General features: G+C 51.6%; 1 protein-coding gene across 5 annotated transcripts in view; it reads left to right on the plus strand.

The window, feature by feature from the left end:
- NPHP4 (nephrocystin 4) overlaps nt 1-13,320 on the plus strand; it is a 31,019-nt gene that overhangs the window by 16,426 nt on the left and 1,273 nt on the right. For all 5 annotated transcript variants that reach the window (XM_068658693.1, XM_068658692.1, XM_068658695.1 and 2 more), the window contains 16 exons: nt 311-357; nt 1,403-1,671; nt 1,798-1,989; nt 2,630-2,817; nt 3,990-4,150; nt 4,761-4,941; nt 6,786-6,914; nt 7,001-7,200; nt 7,276-7,502; nt 7,710-7,899; nt 8,054-8,134; nt 8,256-8,412; nt 8,814-8,899; nt 9,853-9,938; nt 10,364-10,535; nt 11,939-12,118. In XM_068658693.1, the coding sequence (XP_068514794.1) occupies nt 311-357; nt 1,403-1,671; nt 1,798-1,989; nt 2,630-2,817; nt 3,990-4,150; nt 4,761-4,941; nt 6,786-6,914; nt 7,001-7,200; nt 7,276-7,502; nt 7,710-7,899; nt 8,054-8,134; nt 8,256-8,412; nt 8,814-8,899; nt 9,853-9,938; nt 10,364-10,535; nt 11,939-12,118 (2,546 nt within the window). The remainder of the gene's footprint in view (nt 1-310; nt 358-1,402; nt 1,672-1,797; nt 1,990-2,629; nt 2,818-3,989; nt 4,151-4,760; nt 4,942-6,785; nt 6,915-7,000; nt 7,201-7,275; nt 7,503-7,709; nt 7,900-8,053; nt 8,135-8,255; nt 8,413-8,813; nt 8,900-9,852; nt 9,939-10,363; nt 10,536-11,938; nt 12,119-13,320) is intronic.

The raw sequence follows: 13,320 nt of genomic DNA on the forward strand, positions 1-13,320 counted from the left end.
GCTTTAAGGGAAACTGCAGCACTGTCTAGAGATGGAGGAGCTGCGTTTTACAGCAGGAAAACTCTCCCTGGCAGATTTAGCCTAATTCCCAGCAAAATAACCGATGAATCTGGAGATGTGCTACATGTTCCCGCCCCAGGTAGCGCTCTCATTGGAAAAATAAGTCAAGCAGGGGGCTGAGAGGCAGCAGGCCACCTTGCTGAGCTGGTTCCATCTCTGAAAAATAGACCGTGGTGAGGGCTGGGCTGGATGCGGGTGCAGCAGGCTCAGACTCGGGGTGATGGCTTCATCTCCTTGTGCCTCTTCGCAGGTTCGCCCTCCCTGCTGCGCCCGGCGACCTCCCCGCGGGGACCAGGGGTAAGTGCTGCCCTGGGGGCTGTGACCAGAAGGTGGGGACAGGTTGTGGGGTGGGGAGCCCAGGGACACAGCCCCCAGGGTGGCTCCTCCAAGCTGTGCAAACCACCTCTGCACAAGGTGCTGGAGCCGGGGAATTTTAAAATATGTACTCCTAGTTTTCTGTTTTTCTAAAATAATTTCTTACTGGTAATGCTAACAAAGATAGTTACCTTGGCATTTTGTTTTGGGGAGATTTTCTTCCCCTAAAGCCTTGCTGTGTGAGCCCTGCTGGGTGTTGTGCCTTGCCTGTGCGGCTGCGTTGCCGAGCTGTGTGGGCATGGGCAGCAACCAGCGGCACTTCCACATCACATAATGTGGCCCAATTGCTGAGATCATGCTCAAAGTCCTGTTAACTGCTCATTTTCAGGGCTGCCAGGGCCAAGAAACACCAAAAATGCGGCTAAAATCCACTTTCACAGAGGGAACAAAACAAATTCTGCATATAATTTGCTGGGCAGAATTTTCTGAGCTGTTTTCACTCCCTGTTCACACCCCAAATACCTTTTTAAGGGCTGGTCTGGTTTTTGACAAGCCAGATTTGCTGGGCAGTATTGTCCACGGTACGTTCTGACAATGATTTCTTCATGGAGAGCTATCAGGATTTAAGATGAGCTATAAATACTGAAATCTCTGGTTTTTGTATCTCGATGCAGGGATCAGTGCCCACAAATATTTTTGATGAAATGAAATGCTTCATAGGACCGCATTGAACTCTTTGATCTTTCTACTGCATTTTCTTATTCCTCCCTTTGCGAGAGCAAGCACAGCACAGCAGCTGAAGCAGAAAGCAGAGGTGTGAACCCACAGGCAGCCAAGCTGTGCCTCTTCTCAGCGGAGCGGGGATGCTGCTGAGCCAAATCTCAAAGCAAACAGCATTTGAACTGCACGGGCTGCTTGAAAATAAGTGCCTTCTGGCCCACCTAGCCCGTGGAGACTTCATGCAGCGTTGTGGTGTGTTTTCCCTGGGTGGTGCCAGCGTGTTCACAGTATCCTTTTTCCTTTCCAGTTGTCTCTCTCGGAGCTCTCGGCCTCGCCGCGGAGCAGCAACGCCCCGGTACCCCGGCCCCGCGGGACACCACGGGACACCCGCACACTCAGAGCCCCCGGCACTGCTCATTCCGAGCCTGCCGTGCCCTGGCACGTGGCTGGGATCACGCACCTGGAGGCTGACCTGCACCCCGGATCCCCGGACCCCTCCGGCAGCGAGCAGCTGCGGGAGCTGCCCTTCACACCCGCCCAGCCACCCATCGCGGCCGTGGGGCTGCCGGCAGGCAGGTGGGGCTCTGGTGGTGCTGGGGGGTGATGCTGTGGTGGGGCTGAGCAGCATCTCCGGGCACTGCAGTGTGCTGAACCTGGGTTGGGGCATCATTACAGCAGGACTCAGCCCCGTTTCTTTGCCAGTTCCAGCACCGTGCTCTCCCGTGCCTCCCTGGCGCTCCTGCACGCCTCTGGCTTTCCAGAGATCCTGGACTGCAACAAGGAGCCTGTGGAGATTGCAGAGCCCCTGGACTTCACCAGCTTCAGTCCTCAGCTGGAGGAAGCTGATGCTCTGCAGAGCAATGAAATAATCCTGCAGTTCCTTGCTTTCAGTAGGTAAGATGCCAAGCCTTTGTGGTGTGGTCTGCGGGTGGATTTGAGGTGCCTTTCAGGAGAGAATCCCTTCCCAAAATTGTCCACGAGCTGCTTTCAGGCTTGAGCAGGAGAAGCCCTTGTCAATGTGCTGCTTCTCCCAATGCCTGCCGTGGAAGCAAAGCCCTGGAGTGCTTTAAAATGACATTATTGTTCTTTTAAGGCACTCTTCAAACATTCCGATTTTTTTGTTGTATACATTAGCCACAGCATGACATGAAACCAGTTAATGCAGGATTTCTGCTTAAATGCATGTTACATTGAGAAGCCGAGTCTGGAAAGCCTTTCTGTGAGGGTGGCTTTATCTTGCCAAGGCACTGCTCGCAGCTCTTCTATAGATGGCAGCGCGCTGTGCAAAGGTAAAACGCTACTTGTGCTTGGCTCTTCCATCACAGCATATGGTAGAAGACAGCTGGAATTATGAAGCTTTTGGAAAGCAAAGGCAAACCATATGCCCGCTGTCTTCAAAGAAGTCCAAATACTTTTGATAATACTGATCTTCTCTTGTTCTCCTTCTTGGTGGGTGACAAATGCATGAGAAGCTTATGATCAGGAGGAAGCGCTGCGTAACGGGCCAACCAAACCCACTCTTCTCTTGCTCAAGGGCTCCTCAGGATGGAGTGGAAGGGACGTGGCCCAGGACCGTGTTCCTCACCTTCCAGTTCTACCATTTCCCACCGGTCACCACACCACGTCTGCAGCTGGTTGACATGGACAGCGAGAAGGCAGCCAGGGCAGCCACACCGCCTCAGCTCCTTGTCCAGATCAACAAAGATGGCACTGCACGCACCGGTGAGATCTGGTCCTGATGTGTTCTAGCATCCTCACGTGGCCTTTCCTCTTCAGGACTGAACAGGAGGCGTGTGAGAGGGTGGAAGGAGGAGCGGGAGGAAGATTGCGCTGTTGAGGTGAAAGGGTTGGTCAGGTAGTTAAAAGGCAGCGTATTTGGGCACAAGGTAATGAGGGTTTTCATGCACTTCATGCACAGAGTCAGAGCTGAGCTGGGCACATGTAAGCTGCCCAGAAGCATGCGATGCTCGTGTCAGGAGATGACGTGCCTGGTTGAAAGGCCTATGCATGATTATAAAGCACCAAATTCTCATCGTTCATTAAGCCTTGCCCAGGGGCTTGAAAGTACAGCAGTCCTGAAGTCTTAGTGCTGTTTCACATGGTCCTTCGCAGGGTTCAGCAGTAAACTTGTGTGTGCATGGGCTGTGTTACGTTACTGTGCAAGGAACAGCCACCTGGGAGGTTTAAACATTTACTGGTTCAAGTGGCGTTTTTGTCAATCAGATTTAGGCTTGCCTCCAGGCCAAGGGAATGGACTGGTATCTGCTTTAGTAGCAAACCTCTATTAGTTTATGTGGCACATAATTAAAAATGTTCGAAATGTCAAACCATGAAGTAAAACATCAATAAGTATTGGTGACATGATTCAGACATCTAGACTGCTGACTCCAGCTGTAGTTAAGTGCGTTTAAAAAGATATGCAACACATTAAAACGAAGTGCCTGGCATAATCTAATCTGATTCTCGGAGCAGAATGCTTTCTTTTCTTTCTTTTTGTGTCTCATTAAATTCTGGTCCCAAGGGACACCGAGCAGTTTCAGTTGATAAAGCTCCTTCTCCATCTGGAGTTATTAATGGTAATGAGAGAGGGCTGTACAGACTGAGCATTTCTGTGCAGGGGGTCATTCCGAGGGTGAACCTGGTTACTAATTTGACTGATGGGTTTATTAAGTTGAAAGTGCACTGCACGGGAGAGGAGGGGTCTGGGCGCTGAGGATGGGTGATGTGGGTCCTGTTGGGGCTCCCGGATTTCCGTGCTCCCCGTGGCAGTGAGCTTGTGAGCAGGCAGGGCTCCCTATTCCAGGCTTGTGAGCAGGCAGGGCTCCCTATTCCGGGCTCATGCAGACACAGCCCTCCTGGATTTATTTTTTATCACCGTGATCCATTTCTTGCAGGAGCTCCGGGACTGCAGCTGAAGTACATGGTGGATCCTGCGTTCCTGAAGCCTGGGGAACAGCGCTGGTTTGTGCGCTACCTGGCTGACCACAGCCTTCAGATTGATGTCTGGGATGGAGACTCTTTGCTTCTTGTTGGGTCTGCTGCAGTTAAATTGAAGGTATGGAGCCTTTTTTTTTTGTTGAGCCTTAATGACTGCTAACAGTGAAGGAGAACTCCTGCTTAGAATGCAAGATATTTAAGGAAAAGCCTGACTTTTTCTGTCCTGTGTAGAGATGCTGTTAGATTACCCTGGAGTCTTTAGTAATCAAGTTTTTATCAGCCACTCTGTTTAACTGAGACTGATGTCAATCTGACAAGCCTGTAATCACAGGATTTGTCATCTTATCCTTGAAAGCGATGGCGAAGCATTAACTTTCTTCCCTGGAACTTCTGCGGTATGCTAGGGCTTACTGGATAAAAAAATTAAAGCAGACCTAGGAAATGCAGAAACATCTTTATCCAGATCTTTTAATCTCTCAGATCTGAGTTGCCCTAGTAACTAGTTACCCTAATGCCTAGCTGTTATCCTTTGGGGAGCAGCTGCAATGGAACAGTTCCACCTGTGGCAGCCTGTGAAGGAAAAGCATCCACCCCTGCTGTGAGCAGGAGAGGGGCCCCTTGTGCCAGGGCTTCCAGCAGACCTGGGAGCAAGGCAGCATCTGTCCGTGCTCTGCCTGGGGTCCACGGGGGTGGGTGCTGCCCTGTCCTTGCTTTTTTTTCTTCCCCAGCCCCTGCTGCGCCAGGGCCGGCCGGCCGTCAGGACCCTCCACGAGCTGGAGGTGGCAACCACGGAGTACGAGCAGGATGCGGTGGCAGTGAGTAGGGACGCACTGTGGCACGGAGCGATGCGACCCGTGGACGTCCGTGTTGCAGTGAGGGGTCACCTCCACCTCTGCCTGGCCAACGTGGGTAAGAGCACTGCCTGGCATCCCTCCGAGCCCCTTCCTGGCTGTGCTGGCAGGGCGCGATGCCTCGCTGGAGCACATGGCTCTGTACTGGTTTTGAAGTCCAGCAGTCGGTAGCAGAACTGAGCTGGAAGCCACCCTGGTGGCTTTTGCTTTGGTCTCTGGTGCTGCCGGTGGTAACGTGCAGGGGTCTCTGTGCAGTAGCAGGCAGCTCGGGGATGGAGCAGCTGCAGACCTGCAGCTGGGGGTTTAGGGTGGAGGTCACCTCTTGGTGGTCTTTAAGCTGCTTCTGACCCCATGATCTTAAAACCTCGGCGTGGTGCAGCTCTGGCAGTGCGAAGCAGCAGGCATTTGGCTCAAAGTCTCTCTGTGGGCCTCCCTTTGTTTTTTCTCCCAGATTTTGCCTGTGATTGGGGAAGGCAAAATCTGGATGTGCCCTGGTAGAGCTCTGACTTGGTGCTGGAGCCCCGGAGCCACAGCCCCATCCCTCCGTGTGGGCTTGGGGGATGCTCAGTGGTGCAGGTGCTGTGATGCTCCTTGCTGTCTGACCCAGGGCAAGGCAGCTCTCAGGCTGATGGGATGGAAATGGTGACGCACAGATGGGTGCTAGCAAATAGCACGGAGGAGCAGGCAGCACGCGTGAAGCTGTCCCCGTCAGAAAACCGAGCTTGTAAGGACATTATTCCTCCCAGAATGTACTGGGTACTTTTTTTATATTTAATTCACCGTCCTATAAATGTGCAGTGACTCCAGGTTTTAAACTCTTATCTTCAGAAGAAAGATTAGCTCCATTATAAGATATCTTAAATTGTCATTTTCATACTTTGCCTGCAAAAGGACGATAAGCTCCTGGGAAGGAGAATCTGAGATCCACAACCCGAAGAGAGGTTTAACTCAAACCTGGCAAAAAAAAAGGAGAACAAAACCACGCTGTTCCAGGACAAAAGCTGTCCTTTGATTTCTCTGCTCCCCTCCCCCCTTTTTTTTCCAAATTTATTTTCAAATTCAGAACAATGTTAGTAGGTTTCTGAGAGTTATTTATAAAACTTGGGCGAAGGCAGAGCTGTTTTGTGAATGCAGTGGTGTTGATTGAGCTGTTTGGAGAAGCAGCATTCGGCCAAGGAACAGTGTTTCTCATTGAAGCCTTCAGCTGAGGTGCCTGTCTTGCGCTGAGCATATTTCAGGTGGCAATGTCACTTTGAAATCAGAATCCGTTGCAGAACAGGAATGCAGAATAATTGCAATTGGTGCTCTGAGCCCTGTCACACAGGTCAGTGCTGCGCCTTCTGGCCACCTGCTGGGGCTGCAGAAATTCAGGTACTTCTGCTGAAACTTCACAAAATACAGATTGAAATCGGGGCTGGGTACGGAGGTCAGCGGTAAATCAGTCACGATGTCCCCATTGCTTTCGAGTAGGAAGCGGCTCTGTCACTTACAGGAAGATATATGGAGTGCAATAGCAATAGGATTCCAGAGGGATCATCATAAAATGCAGAGAGCATTGTAAGCAACAAGATATTTGCTTCTGCCTTTTTTTGTAAATTGTCTACAGAGATCTGCAGTGGGGATAACATTTTCTAGCGGATTTTATGACAATTTAAGAAATTTATGACAATATAAGGAAAAAGAAGTCTGTGCTGACTGCTTTCTTTCCACGTTGGCCTGAGCTTGCTGAGCACTTTCTTTGGCAGTAACGATGACCTGGGGGGGATGCTCGTGGGAACAGGGCAGGCTTCAACATTTCCTTGTGCAAGGAGAGCCCTGCTGCAGGTGGCTGTGCACGGAGCAGGTCCGTGCGGAGGTGTTGCACTTAGGGACGGGGCTCACCCTGCTGTCTGTCTGTGGCAGGCCACCCCTGTGAGGAGACCCCAAGGATCCCAAGGCGCCCATCGCCATCCCGTACCCGCCTGGTGCCCTCTCTGGACAGCGCTGGCAGCCTGCAGGGTGGCAGCTTGCTGTCCCTGCACACCCGCAGCGGTGAGTCCTGCATGGACCCCTGGGTGCTGCATGGGGACACTTCACCCCCCAGTGCCACACCGGTGACCCAAGCGCTCTCCCTGCAGGTCCAAGGGTGTCACGGGCACGCAGGCTGGCCGAGGTGGATGGCGAGCTGGCGGCCACGCTCTGTCGCCGCCGGCCAGAGGCCAGCCCGGGCTCCCCACGTGCCCCCCATGAGGCTGCAGATGTCCGGCGGCGCAAGCTGCGGCGCATGGCACTGGTGCGGCAGCAGGAGGAGGCCAGTGGGAGCACGCCCCAGCGCACGGTGAGGGCAGGGGCTGGGGGGTGCCCTGCAGAGCCCGTGGTGGCTCTGGGCTCACTGTCCCCTTCCTCCCCGCAGGGCCGGCACGAGCAGCGGCTGCAGCACTTGCGGGACCTGCAGGTGATCGATGCCTACCGGGAGCGCACCAAGAGCGAGAGCATCACCCAGATGCTGAGCCAGGCCATCACCGCCACGCACACTGTGTATGCTGTGCTGGGGACGGCTGAGTTCTTCGAGTTTGCTCTGAAGAACCCCTACAGTGTCCAGCACACGGTGACGATCGAGGTTGACCACCCCGAGCTCAGGTAGGGGACAAAAGACATCCCCCTGTGTGTACTCACTGTACCTGAGCTGGGATCTGTCCCTGCTGGCTGGGGGCCTCTTCCCAAACTGGGGGCCCTCCCCACTTTGGTGCAGATTCCCCTCCTGCCACACTTCTGGAGCAGAGGGATGAGGGGGTGGTACCCACCCCATCCAGCTCTCACCGACAGCTCTGCCTCTCGCTCCTCCAGTGTCATACTGGACCCGAGGGAGTGGCGGCACTTCAAGGAGCTGACGAAGGCGGCTACACCGCTGGAGGAGGACATGTTCCACCTTCGTGATGACCTGAGGCCCCAGGTCTACCTGCGTCCCAAGGAGACCGTCCACATCCCGTTCAGATACCAGACGTTCTCGGCAGAGCCGGCTGTCGCGGCGGTGCCGGTATGCTGGGGGCTGTGCTGAGCTCAAAACCACTGCGTGTCCAGAGAACAGAGTGAGGGGAGGCTCCCTCCTCCTCTCTGCAGGGCTAACCATCGTGCCAGCCTGCTGCTTTTACCCCCATTTTGTGCTGTGCAAACTGCCCTGTGTCCTGCAGGGACCGTCGGGGCTGAGCACCGGGGACGATGCAGCCACCACCTCCTGGCAGCCTGGAGCCCTGCAGACGAAGCACATCCAGGTGGGAAGCACATCCAGGTGGGAAGCAGGGGAAGTTTGGGGTGTGGGGAGCTGCGGAGGTTTGGTGCTGAGCCCTCGGAGGTGTTTCCTTGCCTGCTGCTCAGCTGCTTCTCCCTATGCAGGTCGCTTTCCGTGTCAGTGGGGGGAAGCCCATCGCGCTGCTGAGGGTGAAGGTGGAGCCCCGTCCCCACGTGGTGGATCAGACCTTCAGGTTCTACCACCCCGAGCTCACCTTCCTGAAGAAGACCATCCGGCTGCCGCCCTGGCACACGCTGCCAGGTGACGCCTGTCCTACCGGGGGGACCGGGCTTGGAGCCTTTGTGGGAGGAGGGAATTAACCCAATTAGTGAGCTGTCATTAATACAGAGGGCTGTGTTACCAGGAGGCCTTCCTGGATGTGCGGGTGGCATCCAAGAGCAGATTTCCACCATCAGAGGCAGCTTCTCTGCTTCCTTATGTCTTCAAGGCCTTTTGTGATTTTGTTGTGGCCTTGGGCTCCCCTGCTTGGTTTTTATCCATCTGCTTCTGTTGATTTATGCTTTGTTGAACCAGCGCGACCCGGTGGTTCTCTGGTAGCCTAACATAAGGGATTCTAGTTTACAGCTGCGTGATAGAGTAGAGTAAAACATAAACAGAGAAAATGCTAAATATTGTTTCATCTGTGTCTTTCTCCTTTGCAGGAGCTCCGGCAGGGATGCCGGGTGGGGAGCCGGAGATGTATGTTCGCTGCAGTGACCCGAACATAATTTGTGAAACCAAAAATATGGTACGAGTTACACTTAGACATCAGTTTGTCTTCTGTATCCTTCTGCCATGGTTTGTTGTTTTAATCAGCAGAGAAATGCCTTGCACCCATGGCAGCGTTTCGATTTATCAGTCTATAGTAATGAAATACTGGCAGTGATTAAGCTGGAATTGCCCTTTATTCCCAATTAAAATGAGCTGCATTGTTTTTGCAGCTGAAGCCTAATGTTGTACCTTATCACATCATGCAGCAGCCTGTACTAGCTTGTCCTTTTGAGGAAATACTAAACAATTCAAAACACTGGTGAAAAGAAGCCTTCTGTCAAGGTGCTAGCTAGACATTTTCCCCTTTACCTGGGAGCATCCACGCCTGCTGGCAGCCACGAGGTGCACCAGTGTGGGCAGCAAAGCTGCTGTCTGGTGCTGGGCCACATTTTCCTCTTCCTTCCTTCATTACTCTTTGGCTCAAGCCCTAGAAGTTCTTGCCCCAGAACTCACGCTGTTTCTCCCAAGCGCTGCTTTTGTTTTGCAGTTTCCAGCAAAGGTTTGAAGTTTGCAGGGCTTTCTTTTCTGCTGGTTGAAGTAGAAATGAAAAAAATAAATGTGCACAGATAAATGCAGATGGTAATGGAGGGTAGTTGCTAATTGCTGGTGCAGGAATATGTTTGTGTAGTAATTGGATTATGGCTTGTTAGAAAACTTGGGGAAAATTTGCCAAAATTTGATTACAGGTGCAGACCTGGAATGCAATAGTCATTTGTATCCTCTTTTGTAATTAAAAATACTGGAAGAGCTCAACCAAGCTGGATAATAACTTAATAACATAGGTTTTAACTAGATCCTGAAAGCATCTGCTTTTGTAAGTGGGTTGGTAGTGTTTTTTTTCCATTAATGGAAAGGAAACCCTGGAGTCCTCATTAGCTGGTTTGATCTCCAGGTTAACTATTCTAACGATGCTCTGATTTCTGCATGCAGGGTCCCGGGGAGCCACAGGACGTCTTCTTAAAAGTAGCTGGAGGACCAAGCCCGCAGATCAAAAAATTCTTTGTTGCTATTTATACGTAAGTATAAACCCAAAAAGGCAGAAGGAAACCCAGAGCACTTGGCAGAGCAGGAGGGGTGTTTGTGCAGAGGTTTTCTTGCTCACTGGTTCCCAGGCCCAACTTGCTCCCCTGACCAGCCGACAGCTGGGCAGGAGGCATCCCGAAATACTTGTTTGCAGTTTATGGTTTTAATCTTTTTCTCTAAACAAGCTGTCTCCCACGGCTAGACCATTTGTGTGCGAGCTAATTCATTATCTCTGCATTAAACGTTAGCGTTGCACTAGCTTTAGGAACGGGTTAAGACCAAAATTCTTCTGAAGACGCTTGCCCAGAGTTGGGTGCTGGCCTGGGGGTAACGACGCTTGTCCCGGTGGAACCCTTTTGTGTTCAGCCCCATTGTTTTGTTGCCCTCACCTCTGAGTCCTGGTCTGGTGTTGCTGCAGGGACGCCTGGCTGGCTGCACCGCTGCGCATCTGGCAGTTCTACCTGCACTCCCTGCAGCGCCTGGACGTCAGCTGCACCGCCGGGCAGCTCGCCCGCCTCGCCCTGCCTCTGCGCGGCACGCGGGCGCTCCGCAAGGTGAAGGCGTTCTCCTCGCATCCCCACGAGCTGAAGGTAACCCGGCTGCTGCCCTGGGGGCTTCTTGTTGGGGCTGAGGGGCTGTGAAATCCCGCACGGCTCCGAGGGGCTGTGTGGACTTGGCTGAGAGTCCCGGTGAAATAACCTCTCGGAAATGAGACGCGTCCCGTTTGGAAATATGAACAATTTCCTGCCAGAGAGTATTGGTGATAATTACCTTTTGATTAAAGCCGTCATGGGTAGGATCATTGGTACAAAGCCCCAGAGGGCAAATTATCTGCATTAATTGAGACTATCTGAAGACTAATAATTTCTTTAGAATTCATTTAGTTATAATTGAAAATGTGAATAATAAAAGGAACAAAAACTCCATTACTGTCCCATAAACAAAAGAAACTATCTCGACTCCTGAAGTCTGAAAAAAGGAATGACCCTGTAGAGCTGGGAAGGAGTTGATTCACCATAAGCATTTCTTTTCTTCTTTCATGATTTAGAAATCTGCTACTAGCCTAAAAAGTGTCACTTGCTTTAATATGTCAGTCTTTTTGCTGTCTCAGGCAGGAAGCTCCAGCAACGAGCACAGCCTGTCCTTCCCTCTGAGCAAGCCAGGCAGTTTGCTCTCGCAGAAAAGTTTAAGCAGTGGTAGGATTTTTACAAAGACTGGTTATAAAAGGATGAGTATAACCCCAGGACCCTTGGCAGGCTTTCACTTCCTCCCTTTCAAAGGGAGGAATGCATCAGAAACGTCCTGGTACACAACATGCAGGAAAAACAATCCCCAAGGTCGGGGACTGCCTGTGCCCCGTGTCGTGCTGGCACTGCCCGCTGGCCATGCTGACAGCAGCACGTTTGGTCCTGCAGCACCATCCCAAAGCAAGCCGTGAGGGTGAGAGAAGGTCCAGCTGCTGGAACAAACACTTAACACCCATCTGAACGAGAGAAGTGCAGGTTGGTGTTGGCACAGAGACTGTAACGCAGCCAGTCCCAGTTTATTAGTGTAGGTGGGATTAAACATTTGTGTCAGAGGTGCGCTTTTTAAAAGTGTAATCAGATCTAATTTGTATTCCCAACTGGATGTTAGGGAGGTGCAGATCTGTTCCCAGTTGTTGCTTGCCAAGGGATGACAGCCTGTTTTTCTGAAATGTTCCTGTGATGATCTGCATCCAAGTTTGTCTTAATTTATTCCTCTGCTACCTCTCAGCCAGGGGGTTTCCAAGGATGCTGGAGATAGCTGTGAGCAAAGCAGCCCTGATGCCGTCTCCTCTCATCTAGGGCATCCTCTATTTTATTTTTTATGGCACAGAGCATTCTGAACCTGAGGTCTGAGGTGCTGGTGGGACCTTCTGATCATTCCTCTTGTGAGTGACAGAGGGCTGCTGCCAGCCCAAACAGATGCTTGGCCACTGAGTTCTGCTGCTGCTGGTGTTTGTTTTGTGCAGGTGGATCCCGAAGGAGTGTTTGTTCTGCCCCCGAACGGCGTCCTGGACCTGTATGTCGGTGTGAGGCCTCGGAGGGCTGGCAGCAGGTTCATCTACCTCAACCTGGTGGACGTGGAGTACCACCAGCTGGTGTCCTCCTGGCTGGTCTGCGTCTCCTGCAGGCAGCCTCTCATTTCCAAGGTACAACAACTACTGCAGTGAGCCCAGCTGGACTGGAGGTCTCCATCCTGCCAGTCATCTGGGGCTGTCTGCAATTTATTACTTTATTTACACCTATTTTTTTGGTACTTGTCAGCCTGGCCTCTGTTCCTTCCTCCTTGTGTAAGAAAGGGCGTATGCCAGGTGCTGGGAAGCACTCCTGTGCTGTTATTGATCTCTGGATGAGTGCTTGGTCTTCTTGCAGACACTTCCATTATTTTGATCTGTCATGGGCAAGGATCATAAAGCCAATTTTTTTTAAGAATTACTGACAGATTAGAGATTAACTGTCTTCTGAGTTACTCCTAAAGCAGTATTGCAGAGTAACTCTGGAGCACTTGTCTTTACCTGCCAGAATTGCAAGAACGTGGTATTTCTGAACCCAGGCAAGAAGCACTGACCTCTGGTAGAGCCAGAGGAGTGACTGATGAGGATTTCCTTTTCTGTGTGAACTCTACCCATTCTTCCTGTTACTATTTCTATCTCCCCATTTCACTAAGGCACTGGAGCACACATTTAGCCCTCCAGTGCTTGAATAATCTCACTGAAGACCATCATAAAATATCTGTCAGACTGTTTTGAAGGTAATTCCATGCTGAGGAATGTCAACTCTGAAGTATACCCAGTTGTGAAATTAAAGTTACAGCATGCTGCTTTCTATTAGCACTGTGCTGGCTTAGGACTTTGCTCAAAGATAGAAAATTAGATTTCCTAGTTAATGTGTTCATTTAAAAAATGTTTTCCTGGAACACTCTGTACTGGGGGAAGTTAAGATCAGCATTTAAACTGATGCTGTGCTGCCCCTGATGAGTGCCAGCCCCTCTCCCTGTGCTCTGTCATGTTATCAGTATTAACACTATGGCTATCCCTGTGGAAATAAATTAATTAGTTGGAGAATTAGTTGGCCAGTTGCAGCTGCTCCCCTGGCCCTTTGTCACTCTGTCTCGTAATTATTTCGGCACATGTGGTGATGCAAACTGCAACTGGAAGAGGATGCTTTCACTCGGAGCTTGTTCCATTTCTTCCTGATGGTGGAGATCAAATGTTACGTGGAGAAGGGGAGAGGACGAGGACACAGGGCAGTGTGTCCCCACCAGGGTCCCCGTGTTGTCAGCTCTGTCCGGGTGCTGCTGCAGATGTCCTTGGAGCAGGGCGATGCTGGATGTGGCCCCGCTGTGCCCACC

Source organism: Anas acuta, chromosome 22 (genome assembly GCF_963932015.1).
Source record: "Anas acuta chromosome 22, bAnaAcu1.1, whole genome shotgun sequence".
Taxonomy (NCBI): domain Eukaryota; kingdom Metazoa; phylum Chordata; class Aves; order Anseriformes; family Anatidae; genus Anas; species Anas acuta.